A 21391-nucleotide genomic window follows, 5' to 3' on the forward strand; every position below is an offset into this window, starting at 1 on the left:
TCAATGGATATTGCTGCCATCCATGATGTTTTGTGGGCTATGGATATACGACACTAGGATTTTACTAAATGAGTTCATAATCAGTCTTGTGAAATTGATTAAATATTGAATCATTGAAACTCCTCCCTCTAGGAATCGATAACGGTGTGATGTATCCTCATCGCCGGCAGACAAATCGATCCACAAGTACAAGGAAATGCCAGAGATACAACACAATTTTTGAAACTTCATTGATTCATATATTACATACACTGATCTAGCATCTTTAAATATTCTTGGTAAGTTGGATGCAGAGAGGTTTGGGAAACGCGAGGCCGGGTTTCCGGATGATGCTTCCTTCTTTGGTTATTTTCCAGCTATATCGAGTGACCATGTAATGGATGAAGATGGCCAGCTGCAGCTTTGCGAAGTCAGCTCCAGAACACATTCTTCTGCCTCCACCAAATGCCAAGAAATTCTTTGATGCAGTATGCATTTCTTTCCCCTATTTCCAATATTTATCATTCGATTGATTAGTAAGTTACATATATATCAAGAACGGTGGAAAGGATTGTAGTCATTAGACACACACACACACACACACACATATATATCAATCAGTACCTTCCACCTCGAGGGATTGAACGAATAAGGATCCTGGTACTCGTTCGGATTTAAATGAGTGACAGATGGTATAGCAACAATTACCCATCCTGCTGGTATTGTATATCCTGTGTTTATTCAATCAGTTTGAGTAATATTTTTTTTAATGTAATTTCAATGGAATTATTATTAAGGAAAGATAACCAATTTATGAATTATATCCACATTCTTGTCCAATATAACAATAAGATAAATAAATGAGTTGCCTTTTAAGTTAACTTCTTGCAGTACTCTTCGGAACATCCCGAAAACATTGTCTGCAAGCCTAACTGTTTCGTTTATAACCTGCAAAATTTTAAGCCAGAAAAATTGGGAGACTCTTTTAATTGTTCTTAACTTAGTAATTAATCATTTGATAAAGTAACACCGACCATATTAAAATTGACAAAAAATTCCCGTCTATTGAAAAACCAAAAAAAGTAAAATTCTGACCATATGAGTGAAGGTCATCGACTTGTATTCAGCCCATGTTATCCCTGTCGCCTCCTTGTTATCTCGGATACTCAGAATTTTATCGTGCTCTTCCTATAAAATAAATATTGATTGTTAAATACTCATTTATAATACATCATTAATGGCTCGTGGATGAGACGATGAAAGATGTACGATCACTTACGTACCTTTAGTTGGGCTAACACCTGGGGATGATCACGAAGGAACTTCAAGGCTACTGTGGTGGTGGAAGAAGTGGTTTCATAGGCACCAAAGTGAAGCCCGAACAGTATATTTTCAGCCATTGCTTCTGTTAGAATTGTTTCTCCATCTTCTACCTCTTTCAATATGCAGCTCAAAAAATCTTGATGTTTTTCTTTGCTTCGTCGTCTTTCCACAATGGTTTCTCTGATGATTTCTAACGCCCTCTTCTTTCCCTGAACCAGTTAAGGGGCAAAGAGAGAGCACAAGATGAACCAACAATCTTGTGGCTGGTGTAGTGATATAATTACGATCTACTTTAAACAGAAACCTCTCGTACGTCCCTCATTATAATTATAATTATAGTATAAATATATATGTGTGTGTGTGTGTGTGTGTCACCTGTAGAACGGAATGGAAGCCAAATCCTGGAATATTAAGAGGAAATGAGACAAAGGATTCCTTAAAATGTTTATAATTTTGTCTGAGCTCTGAGGCCTTTGCTTCATCCAAACCCATTAACATCTTTGCCGCCAATTCAAACAGCATCTAATCACGTACGTCAAACAAATGAAAATGAAATGGAATAATTAATGTTTCTATCATTTGTCACGATAATTATAAATAACAGGGACTCACGATTTCAGTAGCTTCTTTCACATTCACTTCATTAGAAGCATGCCACAAGCTTAGATGTTTCTGGGTAACTAGATCGATTTCGTGAACTAATTCTTCTCTTAGGCTTTCCGGTCCGAGTATATTTCGTGCCAAATTTTTGAGATACCTGTGCGCATCGCCCTGATGCACGAGCAGCCCTCCGGTGATTTTCAAAGCACTCTCTGTGTACCATGACTGAAAAAACTTGCCTTCTTGCTGAAATATGTATTGATTTATTTCAGGATCAGTGGACATCACTACAGGAAGCCCGACTAAACTTGTTCGAAAGATTGGCCCGTATCTGAGTTAAAATTATCAGAGTTAATTCAATATCTGAAATCAAATCATTGTCGTAATTACCTCGTTCAGAAACAATATATATATATATATATATATACTAGGAAAATGCACGTGCGTTACACGTGGTTAACAAAAGATCGAATCATAATTATGAAATTTAGATATTGTTTAAAATCGTTTGAGTAACATCATATTTAAGAATATTTCTCAATCTAAACAAATCAAAACACAATAGATAAAATAACATGATGACCATAAACATATATATTCATTTGTTCATATGAAAAATTTTCAATCAACGTGATTATGACATAATATCAACTTTGTCAAATCAGAAAATATTTTTTTAATCTAAATATCATTCATAAAAGAAAAACAATAAAAATAAATTAATAGAGTAATGGATTTACTATGACCCAAACCACATGTACTCAAATGAAGCACACAAAATTATAAGCAATAATAAAAAAAATTCTCTTAATTAATTAAAATTAGCATACTATTGTTAAAATAAAACCACTAAAATTGTTATCAAGTTTAATTCAATTGTTTTTGCTAACTTTTAACCTTTTATAGATTTTGTTTACTTTTTTATGCTTGGTTTTTAGAATTACATATTTAGATAATTAATTTTATATCAGAATACATATTTTCGATGGATACTTTTATCTAAATTTCATTAAAAAATTTCTACATGCAAAAATGCTTCATAAAACAAAAATTTACATCTTATAGCTTTCGAGCAATGGCTGTAAACAAAACATAGAGATTGTTTCCTCTAACATCCATTTTAAGGGGAAAAGATTTCTAAAATTATTTTCAAAATAATCTCAAATTTAACCAAAAATTCACTAACGATATTGATAAAAGAAGATCATATGCCAAATCAGTAAATCAACTGCTATAACTATTAAGTCTCATTACAAAAAACTTGAATAACTTGCTATCATGAAAGATTTTCATTCACATGATTGTAATATAACAGAATAAGATATGGTAAAAAATGAGAATGACTTGAACATTATCAACTATAATGGAGCGAATTTCTACATATTTAACATCATCTTTGGGACAAAACTAAAAAACTGAGTTAATATAAATATATATTCTACCTTTCTTCTCAAATGATAAAAAAAATGCCCTAACCAATAAATAGACATCATATAAAAATGGATCAAGAATGTCAAGCACAATAAAAGTACTTCAATTTATTTGTATCATCAATTGCTAGCTCTAGGGAAACATCAAAGGTTAAACAAATTATATATGTGAACAAATGAAATGAAAAACAAAATGAAAACAAAATACTACAATCATCATAATAGAATGCAAAATCTCTTTCGACAAACAAATGTCACAAAGAGGGGAAAAAAAGGTGAAAATAACAAAAAACGAATGTCACAAAGAAGAAAAAGAAAAGCATGGAGAAAACAATTTAAAAAAAGTTAAGAAGAATGATAAAACAAGTGAAAAAAGAATACAAAGGTAATACTAAAGGTCAAAAGAATATAATAAACACATGAACTAAAAAATAAATGCACAAGACATCAATTTCTACCAACATAAATATAATTGAATGATAACTACTAAAATGAATTAAATCATATTAACCTTAATATGGACAATGACTAAAATAACTCTATCAACTATATCAAAATGCAAAACAAGAGGTCATAATAGTAAGCTCACAAATAGAACTCATATATTTATAGGTACTAGAAATAATGCACGTGCGTTGCACGTGAGAAACATATGTTGAATTAATTAGAATTTGAAATAAAATTAGTTAACTCAACAAAAGATAATGATAATAGTATTGTAAATTTTGACAATTCGTGTTAATTAGCATATGTAACTAATTTGGAAAAAAAATATTTTTTTAATTTTAAAAAAAGATTTGGACTACTAAAATTTTTATCATATCTATTTTATCATATTGTTTTCTTTTGTTATTTGTCATATTCTCTCAATAATACATATATTTTATTATAATATTCAATTATTAAAATCTTTTTTGACAATCAATGATATGCAATTTTTTATTTACAATGTTGTTTGATTATTATTCTCTTTCATGTAAATTGACAACAATTTATACCGGATGCTTTGACTTTCCTAGTCACCTTTAATTTATTAGACACTTATACTTGATAACATATAAACTACACATTATTATTAGGGGTGAGAAAAATTTCGGTTAAACCGAATTAACCGACCGAACCGAGTCAATTCGAAAATTTGGTTCGGTTATTTCCGAAATTCGATTTTCAAATTAAAAAAATTCGGTTATATCGATTAATTTGGTTTGGCTACGGTTTTCAAAATTTTGAAATCGGCTAACCGAATTAACCGATATACTAAGTACTATTATTTAATAAATTTTTATTATTTATCAATTTTAATATATTTTTTAATTTTAATTTTAAAATCAGCCCTAATTCTAAAGAAAAATTTGTGATGTATATGATTTTATGTTTTTATTCATTTGTGTAGACTGTAGTGTTCAAAAAAATTACATATATAATTAAAGTTAAATCACAATTTTTTTAAAAACTAATCGGTTAATTCGGTCACCAACCAAATTAACCGATTTTAATTTTGTTCGGTTTTCATCGGTTATGAAAATTAATTCGATCGGTTTGGTTATTGCTAAATATTTCGGTTCGATCTGGTTATGACTAATTTGGTTCGGTCGGTAACAGAACCGACCGAATGCTCACCCCTAATTATTATAACAATCTATCATCATATAAAAAGTACTGATGGGTTGATTTAATATTCATATTAACTCATAAGTATAATTAGCACAATCAAATTACTAATGTCATATTGGTATTAGCTCCAGAAAAATAATATATTTAATTTTTCTAATTGTTTAAATATCTTAACGGGAACATTTGTGTACCCTTATCTTGAGAAAAATTCATTGCATTTATAAAGTTTGAACGATAAATATAACTTTATAGTGTACATTTAATTTGGAAACTGAATTCATTGTATGACAAATACTTCTTCCATTTCTATTTTTTTTGTGTAACCTAAAAGAGTTAATATTTTTTCTCTTTTATCTTCTCCAACTCACTGTAAAAAGTTATAAAAAAATATTTATATCTAGAAAAATATTTTTATCTATTGTTTTTCTTGTCTATATATTTTTTTATATGTAAATATATATTCTAATTCATTGTCTTAATTGTCATATATCTTTACTATATAATTTGTGTATATTGAAGATGAATAAGTTCATTTTGTAGTTTCTTATTACCTGGACTTAGGTTGATATATTAATATGTGATATACATAGATATAAGAATTTTCAAATTCAATTTATTCACAATGATTTTTCATAACAAAGGGCAACTCAAAATAATAAAAATTAGGATTCATAATTATTTTAAATATGATATAAAAATAATATTTGGAAACTTTTTTTGACATTTTAGTTGCAAAATACAGTAATAAATGCATGTAGGTGCACTATTTCATTGTGGCAATTATAACTTTATTTAAATATTTTATTTCTCACTCAATGATCAAAATTTGTTTATTTCTTATTTTGATTTTCGAAAAATCCAATATTTCATTTAAATTTTTTTTGTTAATAATATTTACATGGGTTTTATTGTATATTTATCCAATTTGAAAAGGGATAAATTATAATTCAATATATAATAATATTTGAAAACTCTAGAATGCTTCTATATTTAAAAATCGAGTATCATGTAAGGGATCAATTCAAAACTAAAAGTATTTGCAACATGTTTATTCTAGCTTTACAATCGAATAATATAGAATCAAGCGTTTGTCACTTTACCAAAAGCTATAACTGATGGTAACTATGCAAGTCAAAATTTTAAATCATACAACAGCTCAAGCGCTGTAAGGCCCGAGATTTTATCATTTTAATCCGAGATTATTTAATTTATGAATTTTGGAATGTTGAATTAGATTCCATGGTTTTTGTAATTAAATAGGATTGAAATGGAGTTAAAAAGAGTTGTGAGGACCAAATTACAAATAGTGAAGATTTCAGGGGTTAAATTGCAATATTGAAACTTGAATATGACACTTGTCATGCAAATATAAAGTGGAATCTTTCATTTCAATTGCAAATGTTCAGAAGAAGAACAGAGAGCTCCCGAGAATTTTCAAAGCTTTTCCATCCTTTAGAAATTTGATTATTCAAGATTCGGCTATCAGAATTTCGATCTGAAGACAGTTCTGAGATCCTCTCGTCAACTGCTACTACAAGACGTAAGTTTCATTGAGTTCTGTTATCATTTGAAATTGTGATATTGGAGGAATTATTATTTGATCATTATATGGTGTTCTGGATATGTTAGACATCGTAGAATCGAAGTCAGATCGAAGAACAGATTGTTTATGAAATTGTTATGATTTTTACGATTATATTGATTGAAATTGAATAGATTTGGATTATGGATTGATTACAGATTGTATTGGATATGAGTTATGATTGGTAATTGATATATGTTGATATGGTATTGACGGGAATATCGGGATGGTACCGTTATGCCGTTGATTTTGAATTAAATTCAGATTGATCAGATTCGGTATTGAATTGTGAATGGAATGTTGATATTGCTATTCTCGATATGTCATTTCAGATTGACAGAGACAGTCTTGAATTCAGAACTTCCAATTCTTCAGACCGAGACTACGAACGAAAGGTATAAGTCGACGTTAATCGGGAGATTAACTTGAGTCAGATTGGACTCTAGTTTCCCTAAAACCACATACTTTATTTTATTGCAATTGTTTGACATTGATATGCTTGTTCTATTGATTTATAGAAAGCATGTATTAGACGAGTATTAGACGAGTGATCTTGTGACAGTAGTGCCGAATAGTGATGGAATCGTTACTGGCACATTGCACATTGTCTCAGGATAGTATATTGATGAAAATGCCATAGTCTGTGACGGATAGGTCAAGACACCGGATGTTTGGTTATATCGAAGTGGATAGAATTGGAGTTTTTTCTATTACTGTTATTCGATATAGGAATGCCAACGTCTGGAAACCGGGATCCCTAGACTAAGAATGAGTCTAGTCTGAGATATGGAGTCATGAGTTGATTGGCAGTTTTATATTGATTATGTTTTCAGAGTTGATACATATGACTGATATATGTTGCATGCTTTTACGTTGTTTATATGATTGCATGTTTCGTTGATTTATACTGGGATGTATATCTCACCGGAGTTATCCGGCTGTTGTCGTGTTTGTATGTGTGCATGGCAACAGGTGGGACAGGATCAGGGTCGAGGAGATGATGAGAGATCGTGATTAGAGTGGAGACTACGGACTTTGACCTTGCTGTATATAGGATTCAGCACTTGACATTTAGTTGTTGAACCTTAGTTTGAGTTTGATGTTTGTTGTACAAGACCTGTACTTTTATACTGATATGTATATTAGATTGAATTACATTACGTTCCGCAATTTTTTTTTTAAAAAAAATTAGACCCAGATTAATTAATTGATCCATTTGTCCCAATGACGATTAAGAAGATGATTAGCGTCCGGGTCCCCACAAGCGCCTACCCATCGTAGACAATTATTGTATCAAACAATCTATCTCATAATAATTGCACCAATTGCAATCAATGAAAATCAAAGTCGCGATCTTGACTCTGATACCAATTGTAGGCTAAGTGTTTACTATTTTATCAAACTTATAGATTCTGGTAACAATGCAAATCAAATATTTTAAATAGTACAACATCTCAAGCACAACATTTTAATTACTCTGACCAACATGATCAATTATTGTACCCAACAAATAAGTTTATGCAAATAACCTTTTATTATATCATATGAATTTATAAAACATTTGAGTAGAATATATACTTGATATTCTACATAAATAGTATAGAAAAAAAATCATTTTTCATTTATTTGAAAATTTATAATTTTAATAGATTTAGCATGTTTATCCACTAAAAATATTGAAAGAATTGTTTATATAATTTAATAAAAAAGTCAAAGTACATCATTTTCTGATTCTGAATAACGATCACATTATTATTACGTTACAATGATAAATAAATTATTATTTTTAGTTTATCATCATAGTCTTTACCTCAATAAACACATTTTCGAATGTAGGATGTTAAATTTAATATTGACATTAGATAATTATAGTATTAATTCTAACATTCTTTTTTTATTCTTCTCAATATATTACTTTTTCTATCTTCAAATATATTAATCTATTTATTATTGTATACAAAGTATAATAATTATTTGGTTAATTGATCACATATAAGATTAGATGTTTAGTAAAAATTATAATATATCTTTAAAGACCAATAGATGATGAAATTAAATTTAAAATCAAGAGAAAAATTAAGAAAATATAGAACACTACAGTGCATAAACTTTCGCTTTGTACAATGACAAAACATAAGGTGAGATCAAGTGAGATACTTATATATATGAGTCTCATTCAAATTAGCCCATTATAATATTTTTATTAACTCACTTTGTCTTTCGTTTTTACTTCACTAACTGTGCAGTGTGACTCATTGAAGCATTAACTTTTTATTTTTTTAGTAAATAGCGGTCTCCACTCTCACCGACTTCAATCTTTAAAAGTTGGTATTAGTAGTTTATACGTAATAGACAATTATTTAGTTTTTATTTTCTGTCTTTTGATTAATTGTGTAATTTTTTACTACCTAATTCATTTTTAGAATTTTTATTGAATTTTTATAATCATGATTATAAGTGTTGCACGCCTATAATATAAAATTAATATATTTTAAAATGTTAATATTGAAGTGTCGAATAAATGTATTAAATCATTATTTAAGAACTTTTAGAAATACAATATACATCATAATTCAGATTTAAAGATTAACATACAAATAAAAAATTACGGTGAATATCTTATAAAATAAATTGTATTAGCCAAAAAGATTAAATATGATTATCGTAAATGAATTTTTCTTAATTAATTAGAAAATTTTTAGCAAATACGCTGAATTAATTAGAATGTTTTCAATATAGTATGTCGATAAATATTTTTCCATATGAATTAGTAATTGAGTCCTTATGAACATTTAAAATGTGTCTTTAGTTATAGTAACGATGTCTTATAATTTAAAATATTAAATGAAACAAATTATCAAGATAAAAAATTAATTAGGAAATTCAAGAATATGTGATTACTCAATTAATTTAATTGACACGCTATTTAGTTTGCTGATTTAATAGATGTTAAATCAACAATCATTGAGTTTGACAAGAATTTCTGTAGAATATTATAATAAATTACTTGAATGTATATGTAATAAAATTTTGTATATTTCATATATGTTTGATTTATTTCATTTATAAGGTTGAAATTTTATATATTAAAATATAAGATTTGTTATATATCTTAACATCGATAAATTCACTAAAAATTTATATATTAATTTTCGATACCATATAATTCTGGTTTCGCCCTAGACTTTTGTGTATTCGTTTGTTTGAATTTATTATTTCTCATTTTACCAAGACCCATAATATGTCAAACATGAAAGTGAATATTAATTTAAATAGATGATAATAATTATATATCGTAATAAACATATTTACCCCTCACGATACTGATAAAACTAACTTAAAAATAATATGTTGACGAACATATTGTCAGGAATCCAAAATACAACTCAAATGTCAACTTTGACACTCAATTTTGAATGACTGCCAAAATGTCTCATTAACCCATAATTTTTGGACAAGATAGTATGTAGGACCGAGCGCTTGCTGCTTTAACAAAAGCTATAGCTAGTGGTAATGGTGCAACTCAAATATTTTAAACCGCACAGCAGCTCAAACACCACGGTTCGATCTCTCTACCAAGCAGAGACAATTATTGCACCCAACAATCTCCCTCCCAATAACTGCACTCCTTGCAATCAATGAGAATCGAACCCGTGACCTTGGCTTTGATATCAATTGTAAGACCGAGCGCTTGCCGCTTTACCAAAAGCTATAGCTAGTGGTAATGGTAATGGTGCAACTCAAATCTTTTAAACCGCAAAGCAGCTCAAGCACCACGGTTCGATCGCTCTACCAAGCAGGGACAATTTTGCACCCAACATAGCAACATCACAATTTTGAAATCAAACTGATATTTTTCATTTTATATCAAGAATTCATTATTGAAAATCGATAATATTATATTTATATATATATATATATATTTAATATAAACTCGTGCGAGCTCATTTAGGCTCACCTTTAAATGAGTCGACAAAATTTCAACCCAACTCACTTAAATTGTTTGGCGGTGCAGTCCAAAACGAAAAGACCCAACCCAAATTGACGGCTCAAAGCACAACGATCTTTTACCGTGTTTTATTTAAATAATTTTTAAATATAAAACGCAAAAAAATTTCGGTTGCAAAAAACTCTTATTTAAACACATAAATTCTAGAAAATTGTCACATGAGGACATGAAAAAAATTAATAAGACACCAAAGAAAATTCACAATTCGATAATAAATTATTTCTAAACTTTAATTAATTTAATTTACATAATGAAAAGATAAATAAAAAATTAAATAATTGGATTAAAAATAACATATTATAATGTGGGTAGACATAAAAAACCAAATACTAATTTACATAATGAAAAGATATCATTGGATAAAAATAACATATTATAATGTGAGTAGACATAAAAAATCAAATACTAATAATCACACATATTTAAAAAATGAATAAAGAAAAAGAAAAGACACATTTAAAGTAAACAATTAATGTAAAGAAAGTAATTAATAAGGAGATAAAGGTAAATTCATATATAAAGTCACATATTTATATATATAATAGATATATATAGTACGATATGTGATAAAAATGAAAACCTTAATTGTAAACTTGTAATGAAGTAGTACGTACTTTGCCATTCTTTTTGCGATAAAGGGAGGAATTCCCTCCAGCGGTTGAGCAGAGAAGTATTGGAGAGTTTCTCCTATGACAGGGAATCCCATCGAACCCGGAGGCAACACCCCATTGCATTTCGGGTTCCGCCACCGGAACACCCACCGTGTTACCGCCACAACGAGAAGCGCCAACGTCACGTAGAGAAAGATACCCATCATAGCTAGCTAGCTAAATCTTTTTTATTGAACGGAGCAGGTACAAATAACAACCCATGCATACAAGCCATATTATATAGTAGAAATTAGCCTATTTCCTTTTTTCCCCAAAAAAATAACATTATAATTTTGGTTTCTTGTTAAGAAGTGCTTGCAACTTCTTAAAGAAAATTCATAATCATTTTTTTGTCACGCCTGAGACGGAAGCGTGAAACATTCAGCGTTGTTCAACAATCACATAATCGTAAAACAACAAGTCTCGTAGTATAGTACAAACCAAATCAGTCTATTTCATAAATATCGTAAAATTATATTATCTTAATAACTTAAATCTCCAAAATAATAGTGTATAAAACAAATATCACCGCGAAAGCGTTTTATAACTTTATTCAAATAGCGAAATAAAATATTGGTCTTCATTAATCAGGGATTCATCACATCTTCAAAAGTACTATTGTTCCTCTTCTTCAACTTGTTCTTCGTCCTTATCTGGAGGTGAATGTATGAGATGAGTATTTTGTGACATAATGCCCCTGAGACACACACACACACACACACACACAACACACACACACACACACAGATATATNACTTCATAAACTTGGCGTCATGACACATATAATATTAAGTACTGAAATTCATCAACTTTCCATAGTTTATTGATTTCCTAAATTTTTATCCTTTAAGGGACGATGCCATAACAACGGTTGAATTATATCGTATCAGGGCCATAAACTTATCGAATTTTAGAATTCTCATTAATATCCAGTTGAATCTTAACAGTACTCAAAACACATGGTTCTTTCAACACAATACGAAACGAATAACTCGTGCTCGAACGAAACTGAAACAATTCATATACGAATTAATTTAATTAAGCCCATTTACAGAAAGATTCTCCAAAAACTTGGAAAAGAACTGGATGAAATTGATCACCCAAATTTAAGTAAACTTGCAAAAGCGCTTGCGACCAATTGAACCATCAGATCGAGCTTAAATATGAACAACATGTTAATTAGGGAGTAACTAAATTGTGAATGGTGAAGATTGACTTTGGAGATCTTTTATATGAGTTTTTAGATGAAGAATAAAATTTGAACAGTTTTATTGTAGAGACTATATACAAAAATTCAATGTTGTATTGAGCCGAAATTTGTACATGTTATTTAGAATATACGATAGTATATTATGAACGATGAAGACGAATTTGGAATAGAAATTTGTCTTGAAAAATCTGCGAAAATGATTCAGAACCTTGATGATACTACTCTCAAATTTATGGCGTTTGAGAGGTGAAAATTTTTAAGAATGACATAATTGTGTATTTATAGGTAGAGTGGATATTTAATAAACATATCATATTTATTTTAAAATCAAATTTGAAAAATTAAGATAGATTGTAATCAAGTGATAGGGGGTTTTTACTTCCCTTAAGCATGGAGATCCGGGACTGGGCATGTCATATTAACGAGACGCTATAGATCCATTGTACACGCCGACTTGTTATGTCGTAACATATCTTTCGCAACGGGATCTAGCGTTTAATTTTGGCTGTGTATAGATGAATAACACGATCTTCTTATCTAGTAAATATTTTATCTTAAAATATACATCTTGTGCTCAAATTTTGAAATTCTTGATCTTGATCTTCTTATCTTTTAATATTTTATCTTGAAGTATACATCTTGATCCATGTACACAAAAAATCAAAATGTATGTATTTATCTAGTTGAAGTTTGAATCTCATGCATAAAATCTCAAACAAATTTTGAAAACTTATCCGGTACAAATTTCAATTATTAAAAAATATCAAGTTTGAAAATTTTTGAGTTTTACATCCATCCATCTTTATTGGAAGTTTTGTCATCGAAACTTAGGTTGACTTGGTCTTTGAAGAGGCAAGGATATTCACGCACATTTTTTTTCGAGTAGGTGACTTATATTTCAGTATGATTAGAACATCGTCTAAAATTCCTAAGAATACCTCAGTGATTCTTGTTATTCATTTTAATCTAGCTAGTAGTTGAAATAACTAGAGTGTTGAGTTACTAATACTTTAAAAAAATTATTTTTACTTCTAACACAACATTTTCTTATTATCACTTTTCTTGTTACAACCAAAATATAATAACTGCTACACCCGGGGTTGAAGAAAGCGGAGGATGATCTCCGGTATCATAAAGTTGTACAAACGATGAATGACTCTTGGGAGGCTTCAAGGCGAATGGATTATGAATGAACTGATCATATACTGGAATGGGATGGATTTTAAAACTGTTCAGGTATGAGACTGTGCATTTGAAGATATATTGCTTAAAAATATTTTATAGGTACCCATATCATCAAGGTGCATCTTCTTTTCGAGAGCTTATCATTTAAGAACTCCAAAGTTAAGTGTGCTTGACTTGAAGTGATTCTGAGATGAATGACCCTTAGAAATTTTCTCAGAGTTCGTGTGAGTAAGGACATAAGCACGCTAGAAAGACACATGTTGGTAAGTGGGGACGATCGTCGGATCAGGAGAATGACCGAATGATTGTGATACCCTTGTCCCACATTGGCTGAAAATGAAGGTGTAAAATGCATTATAAGGATTTATAATAGACTACTATAGCAACTTGAGTTAACCATTTTCGTAAAACGATGACGGATATGAAGTAGTTTTTACATGGGCATATTACACAATCACGTGAGCCTAAGCCCACGGCGTGACACTTTTTTTAAAAAAAAAAAATCACAAGCACACTTTAAATTTATGTAAAACGACGTGTTCTCTCAGGCCATATGTCTTGCTTTCCATTCTGATGTGTTCAGTGTCGATTTAAATTTAGACATACACTCTCTTTTGATCCATATACTTGACAAAGTAGATACTTGAAGGGATCTCCAAGTAACTGTCAGACACATTCCTTGCATGTGCATAATATAATACATAAATATTACGTTAATATAATGACAAAATCTAAAAAAAAAATTCATTTGAAAAAATTAATACATAAGTTCAGCTTATATTTACACGAAATTTTGAAACAAAACTATAATTAGAAAAACGAAAAATTAGATAGAATATATGAGGATAGTTGGAGGAGAAAAGATAAAGAGGACATTGGACAAAAGAAGGTGAATATTTTTTTAATGGCAAAAACTTGTGTGAGACGATCTTATGGGTTGTAATTTGTGAGACGGATCTCTTATTTGGGTCATTCATGAAAAAGTATTACTTTTTATGCTAAGAGTATTACTTTTTATCGTGAATATCGGTAGGGTTGACCCGTCTCATAAAGATTCGTGAGACCACTCATAAGAGACCTACTCTTTTTTAATATATTGATGCATAAAGACAAAACAATATATTAAACAAAATCGAGTGGAGTTTGATAACAAAAACAAATTACTCGATGACAATGGCTGGAAGAATCTTTAACAGGGACCCGTAAGATATTGAAAATATCTCATATTTAGCATTAATCTATAATCAAATTGTATCCTATTCATATATGTGTACGACATAAATCGAACCCAAAATTTATATCTCCACGATATTTTGATGGGGCACAATTATTGGACAAATCTAATTATTATAAAGAGCCGAAAGAGTACTCGTCATCCAGCCCCCTCCGAGGGCACATAATAGGTAGGCATATGGCTTGCTTTGCCATGTTTTAGCAAATTTAGATATAAATAAGCGCGAATGTCCGCCAAGTACTACTTTGCCATCCGGCCCTTGAGCAGTTAATTCGAAGACGAGGACAAAGATGAAGATGCTATATCTCTATCTCTGAAATCTCCGAACCCACTCTAACAACAATAACAACAACAACAACAACAACAACAATGATGGAATCACTTATTTCATTGTAGTTCATATCAAATATATATTTTAAAAATCACCCTTATTAAAATTATTTAATATAGTCTTTTATAATTTAAAATACTAAAATGTTTTTTTAAAATTTTTTCCCGTCTCAATAAATTACTAAAAGTGAAAAATGACTCTTTTTTTAAAAAATAATTTAAATAAACTTGTTTAATTATGCATTATTTTATCTTTTAATATTAATAATGAGAAGTTTAAATTATAATATATTAAAAAATAAATTAATAATAATAAGTAATTAAGTATAATACATAAATATAAGAAATATATTAATAATAATAATATTATTCATAAAAATAATAATAAAAAATTAATTTCTTAAAAAGTTAACAATGTTATAATGACAATAAAAACGATAATATTAATAATGAGAAATATGGATGTCTAGATTATTTATTTGTATTGTGGTTTTTTATTCATAAATTTCAATTATAGATTAAAAAATAAATATACAAAAACTACGATACCTCTAAATCCAAATAGGATGACAATAATGGAGAAGAAAGCGATAGAATGATTATGATTGATGAGATTTGATCTTTTCTGTTTTTAAAAGATGGATTATTTTAATTTGTAACAAAAAAGATGGATTATTAATGTAATTATATGTGTTTTGATTAAGTAATTAATATTATTATTTATAGATGTCGATTCGTTTAAAAAAAATTGAAGGCATTTTTGGCCAACTCGATGAATATTTAAAGCCGAGATGATACAAGAGCTAGATTTAATAATCTACGGGGTCGAGTTTAGGAGATACTCCGGTTAGGTTGAATTGAGATGCGAGTAGAGATATAATTCGAGTGCGGAAACAGAAATGGAGATGACAAGTCCGCCCTTGCTTGCCCCGTCCCGCCCCATAACAATCCTTAAATGAATCCTATTTCTCATGTACGGGGAATTAATGTGCCATCGTTGCTTAAAAAATTGTGATTATTTGTAAAAATGTTTTGTGATCAAAATAAATGTGAGGAGCTCGCAATTAATATATTTAAATACCTACGGGTCTTTACTCTTTACATAATATTAGGTAGGGGCACCTCAAGACCCAGATTTGTAGTTCATCGTATGATCATTTATATTTTTTTCCAGAGGAATTAACCATATGTTCATAGTTATGTATGTCTTATTCAATAACTTAATTTTAAAAGCTATAAGTATTATGAGTACAGTAATTTTTATTTTATTTTATATTCATAGTCATACTATTATTATTTCAAGTTGGAGTTGTGCTTAAGAAAGTAAAAAATACGAAAGTACAAGGAATTTATAGAAGTTAAAATAGTTAAGAAAAAGATTGCTCTGCGTTCAAATGGAAGAAGTTTAATTACCCGCTTTAAATTGAACATACGTGCATCTTAAGAATGTTTTAACATTCTTCCAACAGCTTCCTTCAAACCTGGCAATCCCATATTCTGAGTTGCAGTACCATCTGGGACGCTTCTATTAACCAAGGAACCAACTAAAGTACCATCCATGTAGGCTCTACATGCTGATAGAATAGCATGGGCATGGGAACGAAAATGATCGGACATGATATCTTCAAAATGATAGAAGTGCAAAAGGATGTATATCAGATAGCAAGTATCACGGTAATATTATATGTCAAAACAAGTTAGTTAAAGTTCATAATTTGTACCTTTGGCGGTCTTCTAAAAGTATAAATCATTGTCTTCAACGATAGAATGAATACATCCTCGTTATATGAATTGGATTTCTCTCTCTCTCTTGGCCAACATACCGAGTATCATATGCAGGCTCGTTAAAGAAAGGATTTGCATTCAAAATAAGAGCCTGAATAGACAGCAATACTTGCAACATGGTGGATGATTTCAGGCTTTCAGTAGTCACTTTTCATTGTCTCTACAAGCCCAAGTGTTCAAAAGCTGAGGCACACTTTTCCACAGGCATACAAGTTTGGGTTTAGCCGCAAGCCACAAGAATAATAGTAAACCATCTACAAAGCAACAAAAAGCGAAGGAAAGGATAAATAAATATAAATATATGTTCCCAAAAATAAAGATATTGAAAGACGTACTGGTGGTACATAAGGATATGCGTGAGAGAATAGAATATCAAAAACAAAAGACCATCATGATAGGGAGTGCCTTGTGGTCCTATAATAACAGCCTTCAAAAGATCTATCCTTGTTGCATAATCTCTTACAAATATTGTATCTGTAAAAAAAGGAAGGAAGCAAGAATGACGTGAATTAAACCATCAGAGATGCAAGAATTTAGATTACGCTATAGTTGAAAAAAATTGACATAAGCATAAGTAGCATGGAAATACTTTGAGCATATGACTACCCTCTCTCACTTTTAAAAAAATATCCTTTAGCCATCAGTAGCAGTTTAAATTCAGTTTGTTTTTATTAATTTTAACAATTCTTATTTTTGTCATTAGCTCGTCTTCGAAACAAATAAGGAATACATGCCTGCTCAAATAATCTGGTTATCGTGATGGGGATAGTTTCTTGAATAAAAGAAATCATCTAATCGAGAATTCTTTTGCATTATGATATGAAAAAAATTTTCTTTTTTTTTTTTATAGTTTTTTTAACTATTATTATTATATTAATGTTCTCAAAGTACGGGCTGAACATGGGTGCTGAGGTTGTCACTTTTTTTTGTTTTGTTTTTTTGTACATATTTGTGTGTGTGCATGAATAATATTAAATATAAAACTGAAAAATAAAATTAATGCTTCCGCAATTTCAAGATTTATTTTTAACTATTTTAATTTATGGAGGGTTTGTGTATTGTTTCTATTTCTTTTTCTTCAGTTTTTTTATAGTCTGGTTAATCTATGACACATTTTTCGGTTTTCACAAAATTATGAGATTATATTAGTATCCAATTATTTAATTTCATAGTCATTTTGAGTTCTTTTGTTCCGAATTATATAGTAGTCACTCGTTATTTTAGTTTTATTACGTTAACTTGGTTGGTACATTTAGTTTTTTAAACTCCCATTATATTTTAGCGTTGAATACACTAAGATTTTAAATGTTTTTATCGATTGTTTAATGAGTCATATTACGACTAATACTTAAGTTAAAGTTACCATGTTCATAAATCTATTAGCGCCAGCAATGTCATTATGTGTGACAACCTTATAACAACTATCACGATTTAAATAATGATCTTCTATTTTCGAATTTATAATAATTTTTTATGGAGTAGATCTCTCATTAGATTTTAAGATGAGTAAATACTTTCTAGTCAGTTTGAAACTTGTTATTAAACTTCTCTCGTTCGAACACCAACACAATATTTTTTCTAACTATTTTCGCTTTATAAATTCCTTGTTTTCCCAAATTTCGTATTCTATTAAGCACATTGCCAACTTGAAATACTAAATGTATGAATACTGATATAAAAGAAAATAAAAATTTGTTATACTCATAATACATATATATCTTTAAAAATTATATTATTAAATAAGACCTTCACAAATATAAACACATGGTCAGTTACTCTGAAAAAAATATAAATAATCATGTGTTAAATCTGGGTAAGACAGCTCAAGAATTGAGGTGTCCCTACCTAGTATTGTATAATATATGCTTATTTGAGTGAAAATTATTATTTTTACAAATAGCTAAATATCATATCGACTCATATCATGAATATAGATATGTGAAACCGTTACACAAATGACATAATCATTTTATAATTTAAAATGCATGATATTGTAGAATTTGAATGATTTGAAATGGCTTATTTTGTAAAAATAAATAAAATCGAGAACGTTTACCTGAATATTGCCCTTTTCATGACATGATTTGTTAATATGTGTTTACAACACTCGTTTAATTTTAATGCATTGTTATACAAATTTTACATTTTTTAAATTTCAAATTTTTTATATGCTATAAATAGTTTAATTTTTTATTATTTTTACACGAATTACTCATTGTTTTATATACACAAACTAAAGAACCATATATTCTCTTACCATATTATAAATTTTTAATGTTCACCATATTTTATTTATTAACAACATGTGTTATTTATATACACAAATTAAAGAACCTTCTTGACTTTTTATTATTTTCTTATTACTCGGAATCATTTAAAAATAAAATAATGAAAAATTGTGTAATTGGTGCAAAATTCAAGAGTTCAAGTTGTATATTGAAACTACCCATAAGTTTAGGGAGCAAGCTGAAATTTACCTAAAATGCTAATACTTGCCCCCGATGTGGGCAAGCCACACAGTTCTTTTAATGGTGGTATTGGAGGAGATGGGGTTTCAAAGGCTTTTCAATGTCTGAGTGATGAGGAGAGGCGGAAAAAATATGATCTTGTTGGGTCGGAGGAGCTAGTGTACGAGAGGCGAGGTGGTGCTGCAAATGGCATGCAAGGTTTTAATGGTTTTTATGATGCGGATGTTGATGCTGAAGAAATTTTTAGGAATTTGTTTTTTGGGGGTATGCATCCGGCAAACACTTCTAATTTTGGTGGGTTCTCGTTTGGGCCTAGGGTGAGGATGAGGACACGTGAAGTTGATAATGGATCTAATTCGTTGAGGGCTTTGATTCAATTATTGCCGATCATACTGATTTTGTTGGTGAACTTCATGCCATCATCAGAACCAATTTATTCTCTTTCAAGGTCCTATTCACATGACTATCGGTTTAGTACACGAAAGGTAAGGCCGAGAAGCTGGAAAAAGAAGGACGCCGACAACGCATAGAGCAAACCTTTTTTGTTGGACTTTGATCGCTTCAATGGGGGAAGACGAGAACCAAGGTAAGGTGAAAGCAGATGAAAGAATGTTAAAGATAGCAAAACAAACGAGGTAAAAAACAGAGCAAGAAAGCTAACAAACTGAAAAGGAAGCAACGCACAGACACATAAAACAAGAACAAAAGAAAAACAAACCCAACATGTTCAGATAAACCAAAAAAAAAAAAGGAACAGAAAGAAGAAGGCTGCGAACAACACACCAAGCAAACCGTTTTCATTGGGCTTTCCTCGCTGCAGTGGGGGAAAGGCGAAAACCAAGGCACCAAAACAAAGCGAGACGAGGAAAACGAAGAGACGAAGAAGGAGCAAACCTCACTGTAACCGGCAGCTGTATGGTGTGGTGGAGAGAATATCCCATCCCACTTGCTATTGTCCCTGTTATGTGCTGCGGTGGAAAGAGCAGGTCCATGACACCTGTTGGGGCCTAACTTGTAACCGTACCAAAACTGGCCAATTTGCCCATTTTCACGCTTTAAGTATAGTAGATGTTAATAACATCTTTGTTGGGCCTAACTGAAAGCTAAAATTTTTTTGTTGGGCCTAACAGAAAAGTTTTATCTATGCGTGAGAGTTGAGAATTACTCACACTTTTGTCAAATACAACTTATAAATTAAACTCGAGTCACAATAAATTTGGATTGCAAGGTCTACATGTAATCTCAAGTTCATAAATTACTTTTAAAACCGAATATTTGTCGTTTAGTTAAAGTTATATTTTATGTTAACAGTGCAATTCAAATCTTTTAAATCCTACAATACTTCAAAAGTACGTTTGAATTGCGCTATCCAGCATAGATAATTATTGAACTTCGATAATACTCGTTAATTATATATATAAAACAAATGATAATATTTTTATGCACAAAAATACAAATGCAAATTATTTGAGAAACAAATAGAAGCTTATAAACCAATTCCTTAGATTTCAGCAAGCGACATGTTCAAGGTGAGATGAAGTTGGTCATGATGATATCATTGTTGCTAAATTCATCTTATGATTTTAAAGTGGTGAGATGATATAACAGACACGTTGAAATATGAATTTTTTTATTCAATTCAATAATTTGTATTAAAAAATAAAATTATAACATTGAAAAAAGATTAAATTTTTTTTTAATATCACATAACTAAAATTGTAAAACTTACCAATAATTTAAAAAAATTCCTGAAATAAAAAAACAAAAAAAACCAGTCATAACTTAAAATAACATAATAAAATTGCATATTATTAAAACAAATTCAAATTACAAGTAATTATTATTTTTTAAAAGTTACACGCTATTTTTAAAAAATATACATGCAATTAAAAAATTAAATCTAGCAAACTACCAAATAAATTACTGATTGAATCGTTTATAAAGAAATTTGTGGGATCGGATTAGAGTTTACCTTATAAAATTTTATAAACT

At 29.7% G+C, this 21391-nt stretch overlaps 2 protein-coding genes across 3 annotated transcripts; one reads left to right on the top strand and one right to left on the bottom strand.

The window, feature by feature from the left end:
- Positions 1 to 162: 162 nt before the first annotated feature.
- On the bottom strand, positions 163 to 11399 carry LOC140988696 (cytochrome P450 87A3-like). Of its 2 annotated transcripts, none has more exons than XM_073457742.1 (8): positions 11152 to 11399; positions 1915 to 2233; positions 1678 to 1824; positions 1263 to 1511; positions 1075 to 1167; positions 849 to 927; positions 604 to 710; positions 163 to 484 (listed from the first exon to the last, which is right to left on the bottom strand). In XM_073457742.1, exons 1-8 carry the CDS (start codon positions 11352 to 11354, stop codon positions 266 to 268), a joined length of 1416 nt encoding a protein of 471 aa, XP_073313843.1. In that variant the 5' UTR covers positions 11355 to 11399; the 3' UTR covers positions 163 to 265. The 2 variants fall into 2 exon arrangements, with proteins under 2 accessions (XP_073313843.1, XP_073313844.1); XM_073457743.1 differs by having other exon boundaries at positions 1915 to 2265; positions 11152 to 11292.
- Positions 11400 to 19413: 8014 nt separating this feature from the next.
- On the top strand, positions 19414 to 20303 carry LOC140988464 (chaperone protein dnaJ 49-like). The gene is made up of 2 exons (XM_073457473.1): positions 19414 to 19884; positions 20220 to 20303. Exons 1-2 carry the CDS (start codon positions 19414 to 19416, stop codon positions 20301 to 20303), a joined length of 555 nt encoding a protein of 184 aa, XP_073313574.1.
- Positions 20304 to 21391: the final 1088 nt, after the last annotated feature.

Source organism: Primulina huaijiensis, chromosome 11, assembly GCF_012295235.1.
Source record: "Primulina huaijiensis isolate GDHJ02 chromosome 11, ASM1229523v2, whole genome shotgun sequence".
Lineage (NCBI taxonomy): Eukaryota > Viridiplantae > Streptophyta > Magnoliopsida > Lamiales > Gesneriaceae > Primulina > Primulina huaijiensis.

Bases quoted from the DNA above. Each gene is read 5' to 3' on its own strand.
- LOC140988696 (XM_073457742.1), bottom strand. From the start codon at position 11,354: ATGATGGGTATCTTTCTCTACGTGACGTTGGCGCTTCTCGTTGTGGCG. The intron at 1,168-1,262 runs GTACGTAAGTGA...TTTATTTTATAG, and splicing joins AGGTGTTAGCCCAACTAAAG to GAAGAGCACGATAAAATTCT. The intron at 711-848 runs GCAACTCATTTA...GAATAAACACAG, and splicing joins GCAAGAAGTTAACTTAAAAG to GATATACAATACCAGCAGGA.
- LOC140988464 (XM_073457473.1), top strand. From the start codon at position 19,414: ATGCTAATACTTGCCCCCGATGTGGGCAAGCCACACAGTTCTTTTAAT. The intron at 19,885-20,219 runs GTAAGGCCGAGA...TCCTCGCTGCAG, and splicing joins ATCGGTTTAGTACACGAAAG to TGGGGGAAAGGCGAAAACCA.